The sequence below is a fragment of the Lepidochelys kempii genome, chromosome 7, assembly GCF_965140265.1.
Source record: "Lepidochelys kempii isolate rLepKem1 chromosome 7, rLepKem1.hap2, whole genome shotgun sequence".
NCBI classification, from domain to species: domain Eukaryota; kingdom Metazoa; phylum Chordata; order Testudines; family Cheloniidae; genus Lepidochelys; species Lepidochelys kempii.
In genome coordinates this window covers 67463907-67487346 of record NC_133262.1, presented here as the reverse complement: position 1 = coordinate 67487346, position 23440 = coordinate 67463907, and the positions used below count along the sequence as shown (strand labels likewise).

The following is a 23440-nucleotide window of genomic DNA, read 5'->3' as shown; positions in this document are numbered from 1 at the left end:
GAGCTTCCAAATGAGAAGCACCAGGCACCAGTTCCTGAGAATGCAATCAAACCTGAGGTAAGATAAACTCTCTTTGAGGTTAGTTCATACTGTGAACCTTTGAGGTTAGTTAATATTGAGAAGTTTCATTGGCAAGCCCCATCCAAAGAGATTGACTTTTCTGCTCTGTACACAACAGAGACAGGATTTCATTTAGTAATAATAGGTTTGATTAATAATTTAGTAGTATTTATTTTGTGTATTCCAGTAGCACCTATGTGACCCAATGAAGGCTGAGGTCCCATTGTGCTAAGGATAAGACACAGTATTGCAGATAGTTGGAATTCAGCAAATGCCGCTCAGAAGTCTTATGAAAAAGAAAGAATTGACTTGCAGGGCACATTTTAAGGGGTTCAGTGGGCAGTGCAGGTTTATGGGCACTGGAAGGGAAAGATAATGGAAGAAGAACACAAGGCAGAGAAACAAGATCTTAGATGGATGATGTGGTAGCCTACATGGATCATAAGGACTATTCATCTACTAAGAGATAAGCAGTGAATCAGAATGGGCTACTATGCTTGTACACATCCAGTAATGGAGATAGGCACAGAAGAAGAGAGAAACCCTGCACTGAAATGCCTACAATCCAAATAGAGGAGACACAAAAGCGAGGGAAAGGAAGTAACATCATCCTTATTTCACAGATGGGGAATCGAGACACAGAGTGATTATGTGACATGCCCACAGTCACACAGGAAGTCTGGGGTAAAGCAGGGCATTGAACTTAGGTCTCAGAAGACTGGCCTTCTTTTCAAATAATTGTCCATCTGTATTCATTGTGCAGTGCTTCCGTTGTAAGAGTACCTCCAGCTTTTCTTCATTATGACGGCAGAGGACTGTGAAAATAGCTTACCACTGTACCATGGAGAAAATATTTAACCATTCTTCCTGGGGATTTTATAGTAAATTAGCAAACTACATGCCTCTCTCCCCTCCATCAAGATGTGGTGGGTGGGATTAATGCTGAACATCAACAGAAAAAACAGTATCCACACTCCTGACTTCTCCTAGCACTAGTGACACTTGTTAGTTGAGACATCAGACAGTAACAAATATTTGGCAGCCCAGCTGCTGCAGTGCTTAGAACTGAACACTGTCTGAAGGTTGCTTGTATACCTTTCACCCTGGGATGGCTCTAATGATCAGCTCAACTGAAGAAAAATCTCAGTTCCAAAAGCCTGGCTAGGATTTTGAAAGATCTGCTGCACAGATTTGATTTAAACAATAGAGCGTTTGTCAAGCCAGCTTCTTGGATTTCTAGACTTTGATCAGCTCATCTGTCACAACCATGCCTATCATTTTAATCAGCATGAGAAAACATGTGTGTTCTATTACTGATGAATGCTGCTAAATCTTACCTAGGGTTTATCATTGTAGAAACCAGATCCAAATTTCAGTTGTGATTACAGTAGGTTGGTGATTGATTTTCTAAGCAGCCGGCACTGCAAAGAGACATGCTTACTCAGACATCGAAGTGACCTATGGTAAAGTAAGTCTTCTGACATTTCAAAACTACCTGTAAAAGGTCCATTGACACTGCTTAATAAATGTAATTTTCAATTCAATCCTAAAGATTAAGTCTATTTGGGCACTCGTAATATATTTGCAAGAGAGCATGGATAGGAAACTTGTAGAAGGAAAATAAAAAGGGAGTGCAGTTTTGGGTTGCATGATGAGTAAGTATCACATCCCATTCTCTAAGGCTTTGCTCCTGGAACCCTGCATTCTGTTCTGAGCACTACCTTATTAGAAAGACATTGACCAAGAGGAGGGATTCCCTAGAAGAACAATAGAAACCAACAGGGACTGGGGGGACTTACTGTCATAAGAGGAAAGATTAAAAGAACTAAGTATGCATGCCTTGGGTAGGGCAGAGCTCGAATTGGGGATTTTGTACAGGATGTGATAAGAGCCTGTAGCAAGGCCGAGACCCACCGGTGCAGCGCCTCCCGCTGGTTGTCCTGGGAATTAGCTCTCCAGCCTCCAGAGCGCCCTCTGCAGGCCAGTGTCCCACTTGCCTCAGGCCCCCGTGTCCCTCCCAGACCCCGGTGCCCATTCCCTCGGGGTTCTGCCCTCTGCAGTCCCCCCACAGTCTCTGGGTCTCCCCACCTTGCCTCAGCAGCTACTTCCAGTCCTCGTCTAGCCCCCGCACACTGGGGCGGACTACAGTCTGTACCACTCATCATCGGCAAGGAGGGTTTGTACCTGTTGCCTTTGCCTAACCTTGGGCTATCCCTCTGCAACCCCAGTACCTGCTTTAAGCCTTCAGCAAGGCCTGCAGGCTGGGGGTTTTCCAACCTGGAGCTCCCCAGCTCCTCTAGCCTTTCCCCAGCCCTGTTTCACTCTAGGTACCCTGCTGAGCCCACACAGCCAGGCCTATCTCTCTCTCCACAGCTAGAGAGAGACTGCTTGAGCTCCTGGCTTACAGCCTTTTATAGGGCCAGCTGTGGCTTGCTTGGGGCATGGCCCCAGCTGTGGCTGCCTTCCCCATTAGCCTAGCCTTTGGCTTGCAGCCCCAGCCCTCTCCCAGGGCTGGCTGTATCCCTTTCAGGCCTGGAGTGGGTGACCACCCCGCTACACAGTCTAAACCTTTTTGTAGGATGCAAGCATGGGAAAGGAATTACTTACAGTGTCACATGGAGGTATAACTATGAGTACTGGGATGAAATTAAGAAAGAGATGATTTAGGTCAACACTTCCTTGCATATTGGGCCATGGAAACATTTCTCAAAGGGAAAAGTAGACTCCTCATTGCATGAGACAATGGAAAAACTCGATGGAACAATGTGCTCGTAAGCGTACTGTAGGCCAGGGGTTTTCGAACTTTTTTTCTGGCGACCCAATTGAAGAAAATTGTTGATGCCCGCGACCCAACGGAACTGGGGGTGAGAAGTTTGGGGCATGGGAGGGGTTCAGAGCTGGGGAGTGGTAGGGGGTCAGGGCTCTGGGGTGGGGCTGGGGATGAGGGGTTTGGGGTACAGGAGGGGACTCCAGGTTTGGGGGGGGCTCAGGGCTCAGGCAGGGGGTTAGGGTGCAGGAGGGGGTCAGGGGTCTGGGCTGGGGGTGCAGGTTCTGGGGTGGGACTGGGGATGAGGGGTTTGGGTTGCAGGAAGGGGCTCTGGGTTTGAGGGGGGGTCAGGGCTGGGGCAGGGGATTGTGGTGTGGGCGTACCTCCAGCGGTGCAGCCAGGGTGCAGAGGCAGGCTTCCCACCTATCCTGGCACCGCAGACCACACTGCACCCTGGAAGCTGCCAGCAGCAGGTCCAGCTCCTAGGCAGAGATGCGCAAGCGGCTCCGCATCACTCTCGCCTGGAGACACCGCCCCCCCTCCAGCTCCTGGCCAATGGGAGTGACAATCTGGTACTCGGGTAGCATGTGGAGCCCCCTGGCTCCTGCTGATGGCCGCTTCCAGGGTGTCAGAACAGGTAGAGACTAGCCTGCCTTAGCCAGGCAGCACCGCTAATGGGAATTTTAATGGCCCAGTCAGCAGTGCTGACCAGAGCTGCCGCGACCCAGTGCCTTACATTCCGTGACCCAGTAGTGGACACGACGCACAGTTTGAAAACCACTGCTTTAGGCAACAATCCTGCACTGACAAGGAAATGGACTAGAATGATAGCTTAATATGTCTTTTCTACCTCTAATGTATATGATTCTATGTGAGGGCCATGCAGCACCTTCAGCCACTCATTCCCCATTTTCCTATCCTGACCCCTCATCATCAGGACTGGAAGAGGTGGTCCTGCTGGACTGTGTGTAATATGCACTCAGCCTCCTACTCACCACTGCAGCAGGACTGGAGGCAAAAGCCCTGCTTGTTTTATGGGGTGCCTGCCCTAGCTTCATTATTTGGGACCCAACAAATCAGAAGATTGTTGCCTGGACAGGTCAGATTTTAAGAATGGTAATGGTAACTGGGGTGACATGAGGAGAGCAGGAAACTGAGAGCAACATATCCAAAACAAGTTCCATGTCAACGATAACTAACAAAGTCAACTCTATCAAGTGCAATAACTTCAGTGCATTTAACAAACTGGATCTAGAAGATACGCAGAAAGGGCAATAAGCTTGTGTTATTAATGGGATTGTATAAGATCTCACACACATCCAGGGATGTCAAGAGCATACACCCGAACCAGTGATCACAGAATCAATAATAAAAGGAGGACTTGTGGCACCTTAGAGACTAACCAATTTATTAGAGCATAAGCTTTCGTGAGCTACAGCTCACTTCCTCAGATGCATATCGTGGAAACTGCAGCAGGCTTTATATATACACAGAGAATATGAAACAATACCTATTCCCACCCCACTGTCCTGCTGGTAATAGCTTATCTAAAGTGATTTCCAGCACAAATCCAGGTTTTCTCACCCTCCACCCCCCCACACAAATTCACTCTCCTGCTGGTGATAGCCCATCCAAAGTGACAACTCTTTACACAATGTGCATGACAATCAAGCTGGGCTATTTCCTGCATAAATCCAGGTTCTCACATCCCCCCCACCCCCATACACACACAAACTCACTCTCCTGCTGGTAATAGCTCATCCAAACTGACCAGTCTTCAAGTTAAAATCCAAGTTAAACCAGAACATCTGGGGGGGGGGGGGGGTAGGAAAAAACAAGAGGAAACAGGCTACCTTGCATAATGACTTAGCCACTCCAAGTCTCTATTTAAGCCTAAATTAATAGTATCCAATTTGCAAATGAATTCCAATTCAGCAGTTTCTCGCTGGAGTCTGGATTTGAAGTTTTTTTGTTTTAAGATAGCGACCTTCATGTCTGTGATCGCGTGACCAGAGAGATTGAAGTGTTCTCCGACTGGTTTATGAATGTTACAATTCTTGACATCTGATTTGTGTCCATTTATTCTTTTACGTAGAGACTGTCCAGTTTGACCAATGTACATGGCAGAGGGGCATTGCTGGCACATGATGGCATATATCACATTGGTGGATGTGCAGGTGAATGAGCCTCTGATAGTGTGGCTGATGTTATTAGGCCCTGTGATGGTGTCCCCTGAATAGATATGTGGGCACAGTTGGCAACGGGCTTTGTTGCAAGGATAAGTTCCTGGGTTAGTGGTTCTGTTGTGTGGTATGTGGTTGTTGGTGAGTATTTGCTTCAGGTTGCGGGGCTGTCTGTAGGCAAGGACTGGCCTGTCTCCCAAGATTTGTGAGAGTGTTGGGTCATCCTTTAGGATAGGTTGTAGATCCTTAATAATGCGTTGGAGGGGTTTTAGTTGGGGGCTGAAGGTGACGGCTAGTGGCGTTCTACCACCCCACGGTGTCATATATGGGATGAGAGCTGAATGGGTCTCCTCTATTTTGCCCCCACAAAATACCTGAGGCCTCTCCTGTAACATTCCCTTTGTTTGTCACTCACATGTTGCCCACATATTGTGATTTAGTGTGTCAAACTCATAACTCCTTTGACCAGCAATATCTGGATAGCTCACACTATGTGTTGTCCAATGAACAGGATGATAGATGTTTGCCATTTGAATAGCAAACCTTTGGTTAACAGTTTGGTTTCTAACACTTACCCTTCCTTTCCCATAACATTCCCATATCAAATAATAAGAATACTCATTATGCTACTGCTTACTAGCTATGCCAGAAACTAGGATGCTCACAGCAGTAGCCTCAAATTGGTTTCTGTAGCATGTCTCTTGTGTTATATACATCATTAAAAAGATATGGCTATATAACTCAGTTAAATACTTCAAAAGCAACAATGTCATCAAACACAGACCTCACATAGCCACAGAAAATAGATAGATTATATCAGGGACATTTCTGAAAGGCACAATCTGTGCATCAGAGTATTTGTAACCTAGATTTAAAATAGCTAGAGAATCAGGTAAGGATGAGGAAAAGCATTTGACAAACTCATGAGCGAGGCTCATCTGCCAGCTTGGCATTACTCTTGCCGAGCATGGCCATAGGTCTGGGACTACAACCAGACTCCTCGCAGGAACTCTATCATGAGATGACTCCTAATGGATAGCATTAGCGCTGAAAGGTCACGTCCCATCCCAAAAGATTGTGCAGAGAAAAGTCAACGAGAAGTTCAGTGAAACGTCCACGGTCACGCAGGAAATTGGGAACAGGACCCCTGGATTCCTGCTTCCCAATGCTGCAGTTTAATCACAGGACCATCCTTCCTCCATTTTCAATCCAATTGCCTCTGTATGTTCTATACCATGGTAGTTTCTGAACATGAGCAAGACCACTCTGCACTTCCGCTTTTCCAAAACTACTCAAAGGAGTGCAAAGCAGAGATTTTTGGTGGTTTTACCCCCCACCCACTTTATAATAATGTTGGCTTTATAGGTTGTAGAGAGCTCAAATTCCAAGATAAAGCTCTGCCTCTACCCCCACTTCACAAAACACTGGTTCTCTTGGGAGTTAGTCAGTGGATCAAGTTAGTGGTTTTTGTTATTACTCTTATATCACAAGGAGAGGAATTTATTTGATCAAGGGTCCCCTACACACAAATGCTTAAGAAGCCCTCTGGGTAAGTCACACATCCAGTATCAGGCTGACTTTCTTTTGCTGCATTCTGTACCTTTTGGATATGTAACAAACTGCTGGTCCCTGGAGCACATGGCGTGGGGGGAGAGGGAAGCAGAGGGGGAAGGAGTTTAATAAATTGCTCCCTTTACATTTTATTTTGAGACAACTTTCTGCAAGTTGTTTATAATGAATCCAGTCTCAGAGCTGGGCATTGGAGCTGGATGTTTTGTTCTTTGCTGAGTGTGCAAACTGATACTTTGGCAGAATTGTCCAGGGGAAGCAAAGAGACCTTTATTATGTCCATCATTGCCAAGCAATTTGGCAGGTTCTTCCATGAAATGCATGATCTGATCGGTCCTGTTAGAGCTCTGCTGGCCAGTTACCAACAGAAAAGATTAACTTAAACACTTTTAAAATCTCATTATGGGCAATTGGTGGTTTTGGCTGAAGAAAGGAAAGGGATAAAAAAAGAGAATGTGGAGGAATGCCGCGGGGAGGGGTTCTCAAATATCGATGCCATTTTTGTTGCTTATGCTGCACAGAATAAGAGGCCATGGATCTGTGCATATGCTAGATCTAGCTAAAGGAAAGACATCCATTGGATTTTAAAAGCCAACATTTGAACCAGACAGATAAGAGAATTTAGTTGGTTTCCGCATTTCTGTATGTGTCCTAAATAAAACATTATTGTTAAAAGTCAGCTGATGGGAAGTGTCAGGAGTCTGTGGGCCAGATCCTTGGGCCAGGCTAAGCTCTACTTGGCACAGGACCAGGTGTGGAGCAGGTGGTTTTGTGACAATTTTGCTATTCCCTGATCCCAGGGCCAGCTATGGTCCCGTTCAGCCCTGGCAGTAGTGAGACCAGCTTGACAGCTGCTCTAACTTGTGCCCTGTTCTGTCAGCAACCAAAGGAGCCCACTGGCAGGCAGGAATCATTCCCTCCACTGAGGGCTGTGAAGGTGGTGGTGACACAGGGCCGGCATGGCAACTGTGCTACCTGGGGACTCCTTTGTATGAGGGGAATTCCCAGGAAACTCCTTAAGCCAGAGCAGCACAAAGGGGCCACGGTGGGGTGGCAGGATCTGGATCCCTAACTGGAATGGTGACAACACACGAATGTCAACAGAAGCAAATTGTTGTTACTTGTTAATCAGAGCTTGGATCCAAATGTATGCGACCGATCCCTATGGGCAACATTAGATAATATTTGAAATGTTGGCATGGTGGTGTATTTAGACCCTGTACGGGGAAAAAGTCAGATACTGGGGGAAAGACTTGGAGATTTAGGAGGGAGTAGGTCTGTTTATCAAATTCAGGGTTTAAAGCCTGGGACAAGCTTCCCAGCTACCCAGATGGGAGACAGCTGAAAATACTCAGGCCTTGTCCATGCTATGGCTTCAGTTATTTTCAAATACAGTTATAGTCTAACAGCTGTAGCACGGATTGGATTCCACACTTACCATTTACAACTAAACGCAGAAACCATGCTACAGACTACCTGGGAGGAAGGGGAGAAGAGTGTGTGTCTAGCGCAGTTAACAACACAATCCACCTCCATAATGGGCAGGGGTACTGTGCTAGCTACACTTAGCCAGGTTAAGCCAGGGGCCGTGTTTTAGCACAAAACTATCTGCATAATAGACAAAAAGCAGGAAGAGAAGAAGGTAAAGTTTACTGAACGAACCACAGGATGGAAAGAGCAAAGTCCAAGTGGATGATCATTGTGCTTAACTTCACACTATTATGTGCCTAGATGTAACAGTTGTTGGTGCCCTATAAATGCCACAGGATGGGGTGGGAAAAGGATTGCTGCAAATGCTGTTCAAACCATTGCGTAACAGGAAACTAGCATGGGGGGAAACAAACTGGAGGCCAGCTGTCTAGGGAAGTCAAACCCTGCTGTTTGAACGGTGGAAGGGGGTTTTGGGCTCGAAAAGCCACGAAGGTACAATGAGGAGAAGCACATAAGTGTGTTTCTTCTTGCTCTTTCTTAGCACTTAGCTAAGGAAAAGCTGTGGAATCTGTTTGAGTAGAGCCATTTACATGTTACCTTTGGACTGTGGCTGAGAGACTCCTCTGGTCTGGAAGGGTGAGGAGCTTGCAAGCCCCTTGGACATGAGGGAGCATTCAATTTCTTGGAACGTCCTGTTTGACTCAATTATCCTGCTCCCAGCGCAACCCATAGACAAGAAATGTGTGTACTAACAAGCAAGAGGGCCTGGAAGTGACTGTCCCAGGACCTCTGTCTTGGTGGTTAGTATCCCATCAAGATCATCACATTTGGGTTTTGCCTCCACACAAGTGCATGTTTGTGAGCATTTGCATATTTGTTTTGTCAACCTCTTCAGCTTGGCTTGGGCAGAACTGAAGGCCAGAGAGTGTTCGAATGGAGCCTCTGCTGCTGTCACAACTTCTTAAGTCTATTACTAACTAGAGAAACCTGGCTTGTTTGTTTGAACATCCAGATTTCCTTTGATGCAGCGTTTAGGAAACTGAAGATACGGGGAGGAAAATAATATCTGTGACAGCATCAAACTATAAACATCCATAAAAAACAATATCAAAATGCCTGCAGAGAATGCTGCAGTTTTGCCAGCAAACTAATTGAAATTACTGACAGAGAGGAGTTGTGATGGCTTAAAGGTTAAAATAAAAATAAAACAAATGTAAATGTAGTCTAGCAATTAAAGCAGGAAATTACCACCAGAGTCAAGACTCCTGGGTTCATTTCCTGGTTCTGTTTCTGATTTGGGTGACCTTGAATAAGTCACTGAGGCCAAATTTTCAAAGTAGACTCTAAATTGGAGTGCCTCTGTGTTTTGGGTGCCCAGCTATGGACACAGAAGTCCTGATTTTCCAAGGGACTGATTATCTGTAGACCCCCGCAGGATTTTCAGGAATGCTGAGCCCTCACTCCTCCAGCTGAAGTGTGTCTAAAGTTGGCTACCTAAAATATGAACAACCCTTCATTAGAAGCTCCTTTTGAAGTTAACATTTTGATCTCTCATGTTTCCCAGTCTATAAATGTAGATACTACCATATGTTGCAAGGGTGTCGTGAGGCTTAGTTAATTATTGTTCATAAAGTGCCGTATTAATTTTAGAGTCAGTGGACCCCATTACCTGCACCTTACTGCCACAATTACTGCTCATGAGGAACTATAGTACGGATGTATATCCAGGTCTACGTGTGGTAAGATTCTCTGGCTAAGTAGAGATGCCACTGAAATTCAATGAAAGTTAGCTCAGCCTGACTTCCTTAAGTTCCTTTGAAAATCCCAACCTCAAAAACTAGCCCAGATTTAAAAAAAAATAGCATATGGTTTGTTATTAAAGTACGTTAAGAAATTAGAAGAAAATTCACTTGGGTTTCTAATGTTCAATAAAAAAGGCCTGGCTGAGTCTACAAAGAAATGATTTATGAAACCTCTAGATCAGAAGAGATCTCACAAGATACCCTGGACGCATCCCAAAAGAGTTCTACACAAAGGACTCCTTTTGACTTCCATGAGGAATTTTGAGTGCACTGAGCCTGCAGATTCACAACAATCTATTGACTTGAACTGTACTACGAAGTCCTCTGGACCCAACCAATTAAGTATCCCAAATAAAGATGTTCAAACAAACTGACCCAAAAAATGGTAGCTGCTTTTGTTTTGTCAGAATCATTTTCTTGCCCCTCATTTAATTTTCATCTTCCTTCTTTATCAGAGGAGACCGTGAATCAGAGGATTAAATTTTGGGTGCATGCCAGTACTCATTTACACTTGGATGTCCAGTGATTTCTCATTACACACACACAGCTTCTCTGTACAATACTGCTGCAAATTTACTTTTCTGGTGTAGTGTCAATTTCAGGTTTTTTTCCTGTTACAGTTGCCAGTCAGATTTCAGGGAAGCCCTGTAAACTGATTATTTTAACAGCTTGGCTGTCAGTCAGTTCAGTTCATTCAGGTTACCATTGTTGTCTGATCTCAGAAGCAAAAAATTATTGCAACACCAAAGAATATAAATGTGTAAAAAGCAGTCAAGGTTGTTCACGGATAATCTTCTCTTCATAGATATTACAGGTAGAAAAGGTCAGGCTAGTTACGTGGTCCGTCTGTTCCCTACCCATCTTTCTGCACTATGCAGGATGGAATATGCTGAATGTACTGTTCCCAACTGCTCACACGTGCAACCATTGAAATAAAACAGCACTCACAATCTCCATCAGCCATGGGAGTTGGAGTCCCAAAGTTGTTGCCAAGTTCAGGTTTTCTGCCAAGCACCTGCTTTTTCTACATACAATTATACATGCAGAGCAACTAGGACCTGCACACTGAGAAACTGTACAAGCAAAACAAACCCTTTCCCAGAATGATGGGCCCATTTTAATTCTGTAAACTTAATTTGGGAACTTTGTAAAATGTCTCAGGAGGGTAACAGAATGTCTATCACATGAATGGATAACAAAGAACTGTAGGCTGGTGGGTTCCCGCAGCAGCCCAGGAAAACCACAGTGCTGCTCCTCAGTCCTCTCAGGCCCTTCCCTCGGGGCAGATTTTATTAATTCAAACACAAAACTCACTAAGTAACACAAAACAAAGCCATTCCCCATCCCACGCAGGCTGTAAGGGCTTAGAGGCCTTTCACTCTATATCTCCCTTGATGTTCCAGGGCCAGGCCTAGGAGCCAGCTCCCCTCCAGATGAACTCTCTGAGCCCTTTAAAGGCAGCCCCTGACCCCTTCCTGAATGGGACTGGTAATCAAACAGGGCCTTAAATGGGCAGATTGCCCTATTACAGCAACCCTTTGATAGGTCACCATGCCCTTCTGACAGGGTATGACAAAAAAGTCACTCCCATTAGGCAACAGTGGACAAAAGTTAGTGGCTACACAGGAAATATGCAAGTGTTTCCACACCTGTTTGAATCGCCTCTGGGAATGAGACTATCATCTTTGGAGAATTTGACCGTATATTTTCAAAGCATGTATATCCAATCTTTTCATCTTTGCCTTAACATGCACACATTATATGCTACTGTCCTTAAAGTTAAATACATGTTTGTATTTTGTACTGAGTGTACTTCGGGGGAAAAAAACCTAATACTCAATCAAGACCATTCCCCAACTCTCAAATAGCTGCCCTCCCACAATTGTCCTGTGGAGCCATTTGACCAAGGGAACTTCTCTCTGGAAATGTTTAACTTTCACACGTCAGGACAGTCCATGATATTTCATTATCCCTTCTTATCACATCTCTCTTTCTAGATGCAAAGTATACATGTATGCAGTAAGTAACAGATACCTCACAAGTTAACCCCTTCACAAAACCCACATTATTCCACTAATCAAAACCTTGGCTTCCCACCTCTTCCATGCCAAATTTGCATTCTTAGAACATAAAATATTTGCCCCCATCTCTCTTCATTCCCCCCTAGTACCTCAGGATGCTGGGAAATATTTTGTTTGGTTGTATTAATTCCGGTGCCTGCTTCAAAAGTAGTCCTCAAAAACAAAGTAAAATTATAAATACATCTATAGGAGCAGATCTTTCACACAGGCAATGGGGTCACTGATGCCTTAATTTAGCCCACAGAACCTTTATAACACGTGATAATGCATGAGAAGGATAGAACAAAACTTCACTGAGCCCACGGTAAAGTTTGCAGGAATGGCAGTCAGAAGAAGCCTCTGTTTACTTGCAATATGAGTATTTTGCCATGAAAATCACTGAGACATAATAAACATGCTACCCCACAACGAAATTTTTTGCAAAGTTGCTTTTCAGCACAGAGCTGCATTTTAAGCTTTCTGTATTAGTTAGAATATTCATTGTGTGTGTTATCTTCCATCATGAGCCTGGATTTAAATATAGTTAAGGATTTACTGGCATTACTACAACATATACTTGAAAGTTGAGGAAACACAAAAACTTCAGATGTCAATGCAGAACTGAATACATCTAGCAGGATAATCCAGTACTAGTTTTGACACAAGCACCATGCAGACATGCTATTTAGAGATTGCTTTGATTTGTCTGTTGAGTTTGTAATTTAATGAAACCCTATGCTGGGAGAGGCAGATGTTGTAAATTTCCCACACAGCCTGTCCAAAAATGACAGACAAAATTGCTCTCTCTAGTCTTCAGCCTTTCAAAACCAGAAAAACACTATTGCTATCATTCCTGAATTGTTGCTTTAGCCTCTAATTCTTTACCATCCTGAGAGTCTCAATACGGTGGTTTTCTGGCATTAGGAACAATACAGGTGAAGGTCATATAGTCATGGCCTGTGATACTATTTTCAAACCTAGTTGCAGTCTAACGCTGTTGTTGTCACACAGTTTGTAACTGTGCTGGTCATGGATTCAAACCATTAGGAAACATTCTGCACAAGCCAGTGAGTAACTTAAAAAAAAGTTGATTAAAAAATATCCATCTTGGCACCGTTCATAATTATTGTACATAGAAACCATTCTTGCAGGACCATACTGGACAACAGCTAGCATCATTCTGTTCTGATTGAGGAGATGGCCTTATGCTACTGTATTTATTCTGACACACTACAGGCTGTGCCATATTCAACATCAGTTATCAAACACTGTTGCATCCTCATTCCCAACCCCTCAAACTGGGTTGCGCTGAACTTAACATGGGTGTGATGTTGCAGTCCATAATGTTTTATGGAAATATGCTTATGAGTGTAAATATGATGTAACTGGAATATGCTTTATGCAAAAGGTCTCTTGTAAGGTGTCATTACAAAGCTTATAATCTACTGAGTGTGTTCATCCTATTTGTATGTGTGTATGTATGTATCATTCTTGTATCTGAAGTTAGAAATATAAAGTATAGCGCTGAAATACTATTGTAATTATGCAAAGTGTGGGCCATTGATGATTGATGGCTCCCACTGACTAGGACAATTGGTTGTAAATGGCTCTGTTGACTTGCAAGCCTTCCACTGTTCATGTAAACCAGCCCAGGAAGAATGGTGAAATCCATCTGAAACCTGGTGCTTTTCCATTTAGAAGGAGGAGTGGGGATCCAGAGAGACAGAAGATTCCCGCCTTGTGCCAAAGCTATAAAAAGGGGGTGGAAGAGAAAAAGGGGGGTCCCAGTCATGAGAAAGCTCCTGTTTTTCACCTAAGATGCCTGCTGGAACTAACAAGGACTATACCGGGGAAAGGATTGGGCCCAGACTAGGAAGGACTCTAGTTTGTGAAAAGAAAAGGAGAACTTGTGGCACCTTAGAGACTAACCAATTTATTTGAGCATAAGCTTTCGTGAGCTACAGCTCACTTCATCGAAAGAAGCTTATTGGAACATCGCTGAGGGTGAGAGTTACCTGTATTCAGTTTCTTAATGTATTAGGCCTAGACTTGTGTGTTTTGTTTTATTTTGCTTGGTAACTTACTTTGTTCTGTCTGTTATTACTTGGAACCACTTAAATCCTACTTTTTATATTTAATAAAATCACTTTTGTTTATTAATTAACCCAGAGTTAATACCTGGGGGAGCAAACAGCTGTGCATATCTCTCTATCAGTGTTATAGAGGGCAGACAATTTATGAGTTTACCCTTTATAAGCTTTATACAGAATAAAAAAGATTTATTTGGAGTTTGGATCCCATTGGGAACTGGAGATAGGTGAGCTGCTGAGCAGTTTTTGGTTGAAGTCTGCAGCTTTGGGGGCATGGACCAGACCTGGGTCTATGTTGCAGCAGCCTAGCATGTCTGGCTCAACAAGGCAGGGTTCTGGAGTCCCAAGCTGGCAGGGAAAACGGGCTCAGAGGTAATTCCAGCATGTCAGGTGGCAGTCCCAAGGGGGTCTCTGTGACCAAACCTGTCACCTGGGTATATCCAGGACTTGGTAATTGGTGTGGGGAGGTCCAAACTGTGTTCAGTACCTCCCATCAGATGTGTGATTAACTCCTGTTAGCATGTGGGGTTGAACGAACTTTTTTACAGCAGATGCAGAGCATCAGGACAACCATTTACAACACCAGCTTGGAGGTGGGGAGCCCAGCTGCATATGACACTTAATACCAAGCAGGGTAACTGTGGTAAAGTGTAGACAGCCTCTGATTCTTCCCTAATACAATGAAGGTTTGCTGGAGATTGCAAGGTTTGAAGCAGCAGAATTCCCTTTTGGACACTTGCACTGAGCACAGCTTCCTTCTCCTGTTTAAACTGGTATGATTTGAATTGTAGTGCTTCTCAGAATAAAAAACAACTACTGCTGGAACTGACTTGACCTAGCCACAACGCAGACAAGTGTTGTTCAGGGTTCCCCACACACCAATACATGTCCATCCTAATCTTCAAGACCATCTACGGTTCTAGTCCTGGACCTTGCTGTAACAGCAATTATGAAATGCACTAGAGTGAATGGTGATTTCATGATAAGAATAAACAGGCATTTAGGATGAGACCATCATATTTTTATATTGTGACCTACCGTACTACTTTATTGGATTACATATAAATTAAGTGTAGTTTTCACTTGTAAATTGCAACAATGGACATAAATAGATTATAATAAAATAGAAAGAATGCTGCACTACATGAAACCTGCAACTGAAAGTTTTCTGTAAATATTTGCAGCATATCAATCACACAAATTCTAGCTACTGGACATTATATATGCATGGTTTGGATACTTAAGGTTATGAATCCCAAGTTTCACTACGTTTTTAAACTAGAATCTTCATCCATCCATCCAACAATGATATAACAAATTAATGTATTTAGTGAAGGAACAGTTTAGGAGGAGGAAAAAAAGCCATGGAATCCTATAGAGTAATTGATCATATGGATGTACTCTAGTGTGCATGCATTTTTATACTCCTAAATCTTGCTGAGAATACTTAAAACCATCCTAAGTAATAGCGTATTTAACATTGTCACATTTTCGCAATATTGTAACATACAAGAAGGCTTAATATTCAGTCATGTGAAAGAAAACCCACACCAGATCAGAGTTCATCAGCATCTAAGTTCTGCAGGATTTCTATTGATGAGACCAGAAGCAAACAGATTCTGTACACAGATGAAGTTTTATTTTTACTAAGTACAAATTTTCTTTACTGGGATGTGTGTTGCCTAAAAGCATTCAAGTTACTCTGGGGCTGTTAGAATCCATCAGAGGATGTTAAGCAACCTTAAAAGGTTACGCAAAAAAGTAAACATTATTATGAGAGGCAATGATGTAGTTATCAGGCTACACAGAGAAAAACATGTCAGTTCCACAGAGAAAAACATGATTTACTGTTTCCAGGATTTGGGGTAGGAGAATGAAAATCTAAAATGGAAACCATGTGGATCTCAATACTTTCTAGATGATGGGCATTTCAATCATTGCTTTCTGCCCTTCCTTGTGAGTCATGAAATGAAGGAAATATACTCAGGAGGCTAATCAAGGGAAATAATGTAGTTTATGACCTAACATATTAACATAGAGAATCCCCCTACGATGCTTTACGCCACTAATTATATTATTTAGAGTGATCTGCCATTGAACAAATCCTAACCAATTTAGCGACTTATTGTGAGAGCCAATTAATTACCTAAAGGATTTCCTTTAGGTGCACTGTAAGACAGACTTACAAACGAATACAGAGTATCAAACAAAATTGAAAAACTTTCCTAACTACAGCTAGCAAATAAATACAGCAATGGGGAATGGACCAGGGTTTAATAATGGGATATGGAGCCTTTCACTGCTAGGTCTTATTGGAAAATCCCGGGAAGTGGGTGGGCAAGCCCACCAACTGCTAAAGGCCCCTCTCCCAGCCGAGCGGGAGGGACCTTTCACTGCTAGGTCCCTCCCGCTTTCACTGCTAGGTAACCTATCCAAATCCCATCCATGGCTCGTAGTAAGTTCAGATTACCCACTGCTGACAATTTGCTGGCTAGTATGAAATAAGTCCCAATCCAGTTCCTCACAGATAAATTATGCATTTCAATGTAATAATTGACACCCTTGTTCTTAGAGTCAGAAAAGAGGTCATGAGTCAAATAGGAATGGAAGCCCAACAGCCCTCTGAAGATTAAAGCCCATTTAGGGCACCATCCGTAAGAGCTGCTGGGTGCTCAGTGCTTTTGAAAAAAATAAGGCAATTTATTTAGGTGCCAAAGTTACGAGCCTAAGTTTAGGCACTCATTTTTGAAACTTCTGTGACAGGTACTGTGTAAGTGCTTAAGATATATGACATACTTTGAATAAATAATGCTGACTAGCAGTTAAGAGCAGCTATCTGGGAGTTCAGATTCGTGGAGCTTCAGCTTTGCCATGGTCTCATGACATGAATTTGGGTGATTCACTTAGCTTTTGTGCCTCAGTTTACCTGTCAATAAAATGGGAGCAATCCTCTCTCTCTCTCGCTCTCAATTGTTTTGGAAGTGCTCTGGTATCTGTGGATGCAAGGTGCTGAGGCTATGCAAAGTATTATTATTATCGTAACATGGAGGATGCACCGTACAGAAGAGTCATAAGTGTGGTTTGGTTTGATTTATTGTGTTTCCTAAGAGAAAACTGAAGATTGGATTGAAAAGTTGATGGAGTATCATCAGACACTATCCTGCTGTAATGGGATAGATATTGATATCAGAGCAGTAACTGCAGAAGATGCTGTACACAGAATCCTAAATGTCCTTTTAATGTCATTTTGGAGCTATCTGGTGAGCCTTGCATCTCTATTCTGGTGAAATTGAAGTTTTGTGTATCACTAACCATTTGTGGGGGTGGGGAGGACTGGGTCCAACTTATATGAACTTCCTGGTTAAATGTTATTTTCTATTGATTTGTTCTCCCATCATTACTACTTATTTTTCCTTTTTGTAATTTAGGCTCGTCCAAAAGGAGAGGGTCTGACCCCGTACCAAGGCAAGAAACGCTGCTTTGGTGAATACAAGTGCCCTAAGTGCAAGAGAAAATGGATGAGTGGAAACTCCTGGGCTAACATGGGACAAGAATGTATCAAGTGTCACATCAATGTTTATCCTCACAAACAGGTAGGGTAGCGTGGGCAGCGTGGCCACTGGAGATACAGGCATGGAATCAAGAGAATTCCGATCTGACTTTTAAATCAGGGTAGGCCCAAAATGTAACTTGGGGTAACAGTGTACAGACAAGTCTTATCAGCTGCAGGTTTTTGTTCCTAGTGAACACAAACAAGCGATTTCTATTCATCTAGGAAAGGATTTGCAGCACAAGTGTAAGCAAATATTATCGTGGGTTTTATGCCAAGTTCTAGGCAAGCAAGATTCTGTGTCATAGAGTTTAAGGCCAGAGGGGACCACTGGATTATCTAGTCTGACATCCGTTGCTCGCTGTCTTGACTAGCTTGCCTATCATTGCCTCAGGGTTTCAAAATTTGGGTACCCTTCTTTTCATTGGAAAATGTCTCCAGATCAGAAGTACAGGTCTGTCTCTGTACAGCAACCAGCACAATGGGGTCCCAACCCTGAGTAAGGACCTTTAGATGCTATGGTAAAGCATAAAGTTTAACAATAACGGGCCTCCTAATATTAGTGATTCTCCACTCTCTTACACCAATTTTATTCCTGTTTAACTTCACTGACACCAGTGAAGTTATTCCTGATTTACCCCATCGTTAAGGAACATGACATTCTCATTTCCATGTCAATTCATCTGGACAATGTTTTAAGATTAGTGAAGGAGACAAACCCAGAGATGAGCCCAACATACTATACTCTGGGGTTAACACAGTGACAGTGACACAGTAAAGCAAGACAGCCTGGGTGTAAAGAAAAAGGTGTCTTGCTTTGGTATTAATAAGTGATGCAGCAAGCAAGCAGAGTTGTAGGAAAGAGAGCTTTAGCAAAGATGCTGAGATTCTAGAGACAGCAATAGCAGCCTGGTCCCAACTCGTATTTGTGAGCCCCCAGCATCCCATCAAAATAGCATCCCATGAAACCCTCCTGAAATGTTACTCTCCTTCACTTCCACTCATCACACTATACTTCCATCCTGTGCGAATGCTAGGAGTCTGCAACACAGAGTCCACTGGCAGAGAATTACAGTTTTCAGGTGTGATTAGACACAGATCTAATTTAGAGAAGGGTTGAGAAAATGGAGCTGCAGTAGCAGTGAGATTATATCAAAGCTGCAGAAAGAAATGCTATGAATATTTTCTGATGAAACTTGCATATGTAGGAAAACCACTCGCCGGACCTGGAAACTAAATTTGCTTGACCCAGTAGAAACGAATACTTAAGTTGGTTAGGGGAGACTGGAAATTCTATATGGTACCTCCCACATTTGAGAATTCAGTTCACACAGGTCTCTTCCATGTAAAATCATTTCCTCATGAGCCCAAAACATTGATATTAGAAGATTCTGATTACTTTGATATCGAATAGGATACTGACTATGTAAAACATACATTGCTAGTGTTCGTGCAGAATTGTTTCCTTATGCAGCCAGACAGAATCCGAGGCTACTCCTGGCCTCATTCTTGGAAGTAAGTCAAGTATGAAAACCACAGTTGACACTGATCAAGATCTAGGATCTAGTTATTCCAATATAATTAGACGTGAAATACTTATTAGAGCAAGTATCCAAAGACGCAACACCACAGTTTCTTACTTTAAGATAGCCAATTTGGAGTAAATGCAAGATACCTCAAGGGGAAACGTGATGGAGATTTTATAATTTTGGGGAACATTTTTGTAAATGGAAAAATGGCAATTATTTAACACACTCCCAGGGAGGTGGTTTGCTGCAGATATAATTCACCTTGGCCAAGTCTAAACAAGGCATAGAGCACTGTGTGATACGAAGAGCTATATAAAGTTTAGGCAGAATATGGAACTATCTAGTAAGGAGGAGAGAAGACATTTCTGTAAAACAAGTAGAACAAGCTAACGACTATGAATCAGTAAAATTTGAAGAGCAAATCAAATTACCAGCTGTCCAACCATAATAGAATTGTTCAGACATATGATATATGCAATAGGTAAAAAGGAAAACTGATCCAATACAAATGAGGTTAGACACTCCGCCGTTAGCAGCCTGTGATGTCATGGAAGAGACTTAGGCCCAGTTACACAGGCACAGTCTCTTTGGGCCAGATTTTTAATGGTATTTAGGCATCCAAAGATGCATCTAGGCACCCCTAATTGGATTTTCAAATCCAAGTTGAGCCTCAGAATTGTTTAAACAAAAATAGGGAGAGCTCTGGTTCCTAACAAGAGGTTATAAATGACTTATATGTAAGTGTTTTAAACGCAGAACAAGCAGCAAAAGACAGCTCACATGGACTGCATCAGTTCAACATGCTTCCTACTATCATCCCCATACATGACTTAGAGTAGTCAGTTGTCAAAGGGGCATCCAGGATATGTGGCAGACTACACATCAGGAAGTGTAATAGGGATTTGAAGCTGTGTAGTGGGTCCTTAATTAAGGTCCTTAATACTTTGTGGACAACAACATATATCCAGTTGCTAATCCTCTGATCCAAATAATCCAATAGTTTTCAAGAGGTTCATAAACAATTTATTGTTTTATTTTTTTAATTAAAAAATTAGTAAATCTAAACACTTAGGACCTGATTTTTTAAAAAAGCCCATATTCCAAGGCTGTGATCTAAATGTGCTTTCTATCTGCACACACAGTTACTATGTTAGAACGTACAAATCAGCAGTTTGCAAATGGTCAGTCAGTCACCTAAAAGGCAAATGTGAGTACACTTGTGACTGGCTCTGGGCTGTTGAAAATTCAGCCCTAAGAATTTTAACACATTTCCATACAAGTAGATACTGAACAGGCCATGAAATACAGACAGTAAAATGTTTTTATGGCTGTAGGACTATTCAGTTGCTTTTTATTATTTAATTGCTTGCATACACACACACACAGAGAAATACCACTGTTATAAATAGTTTCACATTATTAAACCCATCTTAAGTTTGGTCTGCTGATTAAAAAACCAGGACTGGGAGCTAGTATTTTGGAATTTCATTGTTGGCTCAGACACCAGTCTACTGCGTGACTTTGGGCAAGGAACTAAAACTTTTTTGTGCCTCAGTTTCCTGATCTGCTTACCTCCTACAAACGTTGTTAGGCTTAAATTAATTAAATATTGGCAAAGTGCATTAAGATCTGTGGACATGGGATACATAGAACAACTTGTAGGATACATAGAACGATGCAAGCGATACATACAACATCGGACCCTGAAGCCAGGTTTTGTCCTTTTCTTCCTTCCTGGTCCAGTTCTTGTTTTTAAAATAGCGTGAGATTTATAAATCACCGTATTTGATGGAGTTGAAGAAGCCTCCCCTCATGCCGAAGCATATGGACCTGTAATCACAGCTGTCATTTTTTTATCTTTGCTATGCCATTCTGATAGAGGGGTCATCATCTTAATAAAATTGTGAAGGGATTAAAGTGATCTGCAATTTCAGTAGCTTTGCAAGTGCTTTCAGTCTTCATGCTTCAAGACATAAGCAGATAGAGTGAGGATGAAATCTGTTCCTCCTCCCATGATGCAATTAGGTTCTGTGGGCCTGAACCTGTGCTCATTGAAGTCAGTGAGAAAATTCCTATTGACTTCAACAGTGTAGGATCAGAGTAATATAAGGGATTTGTGCAGTGCTCTGAATCATTTAACATTGGCCATGTCTACACTGAAGTAAAACGCCCACAGCTGACCCTGTGTCGGCTAACTCAGGCTCACAAGGCTTGGGCTGTGGGGCTATAAAATTACAATGTAGGCATTTGGGCTAAGACTGGAGCCTGGACTCTGAGACCCCAAGAGTGGGGAGGGTCCCCGAGCCGAGCGCCTACACTGCAATGTTATAACCCCACAGCCCTAGCCCAAGTCAGCTGGCATGGCAGTGTAGACATACTCTACAAGACACAGACTACTGGGCTGAACTACTTGGGAAATTCTCTTGTGAAATTAGAGCTGGATGGATAATGGATTTTTCAGTTCCCTGGCAATTTCAAAAAATCATTTGGGTCAAACCAAAAATGGTTTTTGTCTAATGTTTCAGCTAATCAAAAGGGCAAAAAATATCATTTCAGGTCAAACAAAACATTTTGTTCCACCCAAAATCAAATGTCTCATTTCAATTTAAAGCAAGTTATTACATTTTAATTTTTTTAAAAATAAATCGAAAGGAAATTTGAAAATCAAAAATAATTTTGAATGCTAAAATCAAAAATGTTTCTTCTGGAAAATGTCAGAACAAAATGTTTCTTTTTTTTTTGGAGGGGGGGCACTTTGACTGAAACAATTCACTAAGATTACAAATTCGTGAAATGTTTCAGTGTCACTGAAGCTGGATTTTTTGCTGGAAAATGTTTCAGTTGAAAAATTTCACTCAGTTCTAGTCCAAGTACTTTGTGGTATTACTGGGTATGTCCCCTATTCAAAGTGTGCTGTGCAAATGCTAGTTTATTCAAGTAGAAGAACCAAATTTACTATACTCCAGCGTCTGTTCTTTCACTAAAAAGTCACCACACTTCAAAATGTCATTCGAGGGATACATCCCTATCACTCCGAATTCCCTTTTTTAAGAAGAAGGTATGCAGCAAGCCTTAATAGCACCAGCTGTTTGGAGTCAACATCCAGAGGTACTGGCCCATAAAGGAAAAATAATGGCCAGTGCTCTGCTTCAGTCAGTGTTTGTCTTTTAAAAAAAATAAATTGTTGTTGTTGACAAGATTGTTGATGATGCAAGAATCTCAGTATCTGTTCAATGCTTCTTATCTGCAGTATGGGTTTAGCATCCTAACCCCCTGCTCATTCCTATCACTACCACTTGCTAAATGTTTGATTGTGACCTATAATGGAAAAGGGCATCTTGACATGAACATAATTAAAAGCTCAAAGGGCCATATCCTCAACTGGTGATATAGCCATATTAGCATAGTCTCATTAAAATAAGAGCATAGTCTCATAAATCAATGTACACCAGCTGAGGACCTGGCCTGAAAGTAGTTACACAAAATCACTCCTAACTTCCATTAGTTGGAACAGAAGAACGCTATACTGGGTCAGACAGTGTCCTGTCTTCTGACAGTGGCCGGTGCCAGATGCTTCAGAGGGAATGAAAAGAACAGGGCATTTTCAAGTGATCCATCCCGTTGTCCAGTATACCAGCTTCTGCCAGGCAGAGATTTATGGGTTGCATCCCTGACCACCTTGGTGAACAGCCATTGATGGACGTATCCTCCATCAACTTACCTAGCTCTTTTTTTAACTCAGTTGTAGTTTTGTCCTTCACAACATCCACTGGCAACAAGTTCCAAAGGTTGACTATGCATTGTATGAAGAAGCACTTTCTTTTGTTTGCAAAAAGAAAAGGAGTACTTGTGGCACCTTAGAAACTAACCAATTTATTTGAGCATAAGCTCCTTTCTTTTGTTTGTTTTAAACCTGATGCCTACTCTTTTCATCAGGTCACCCCTAGTTCTTGTGTTATGTGAAGGGTAAATAACACTTCCTTATACACTTTCTCCACACCATTCATGATTTTATAGACCTCCATCATATCTCCTGTTAATTGTCTCTTTTCTAAGATGAGCAGTTCTAGTCTTTTTAATCTCTCCTTATATGGAAGTTGTTCATTTTGTTGCCTTTTTCTTTACCTTTTCCAATACGAATGTATCTGTTTTGTGATGGAAACATGAGAACTGCATGCAGAATTCAAGGTGTGGATGTACCCTGGATTTATACAGTGGCACTGTGAAATTTTGTCTTATTTTCTATCCCTTTCCTAGTGTCAAATACAAACTAGTTGTTCTCAACTTCAAAGCTTGTCACGACTGTTCCCACCTACATTTCTCTTCTTCCATCCCCTCTGCTCCAGTGCCGCTGCTTGCTTCATATGCGCCGCAGTCTCTTTTTGTCTTCTCCCATGCA

The 23440-nt window shown here is 42.4% G+C and overlaps 1 protein-coding gene and 1 long non-coding RNA gene across 4 annotated transcripts in view; one reads left to right on the top strand and one right to left on the bottom strand.

Annotated features, from left to right (window-relative positions):
- LOC140914709 (uncharacterized) overlaps positions 1-23440 on the bottom strand; it is a 149623-nt gene that overhangs the window by 104473 nt on the left and 21710 nt on the right. The gene's annotated exons all lie outside the window — the stretch shown is intronic.
- ZCCHC24 (zinc finger CCHC-type containing 24) overlaps positions 1-23440 on the top strand; it is a 154719-nt gene that overhangs the window by 118698 nt on the left and 12581 nt on the right. For all 3 annotated transcript variants that reach the window (XR_012159962.1, XM_073353236.1, XM_073353237.1), the window contains exon 3: positions 17391-17555. Coding sequence is in view for 2 of the 3 variants with exons in the window: in XM_073353236.1 (XP_073209337.1) it covers positions 17391-17555 (165 nt within the window). In the remaining variant the exon portion in view is untranslated. The remainder of the gene's footprint in view (positions 1-17390; positions 17556-23440) is intronic.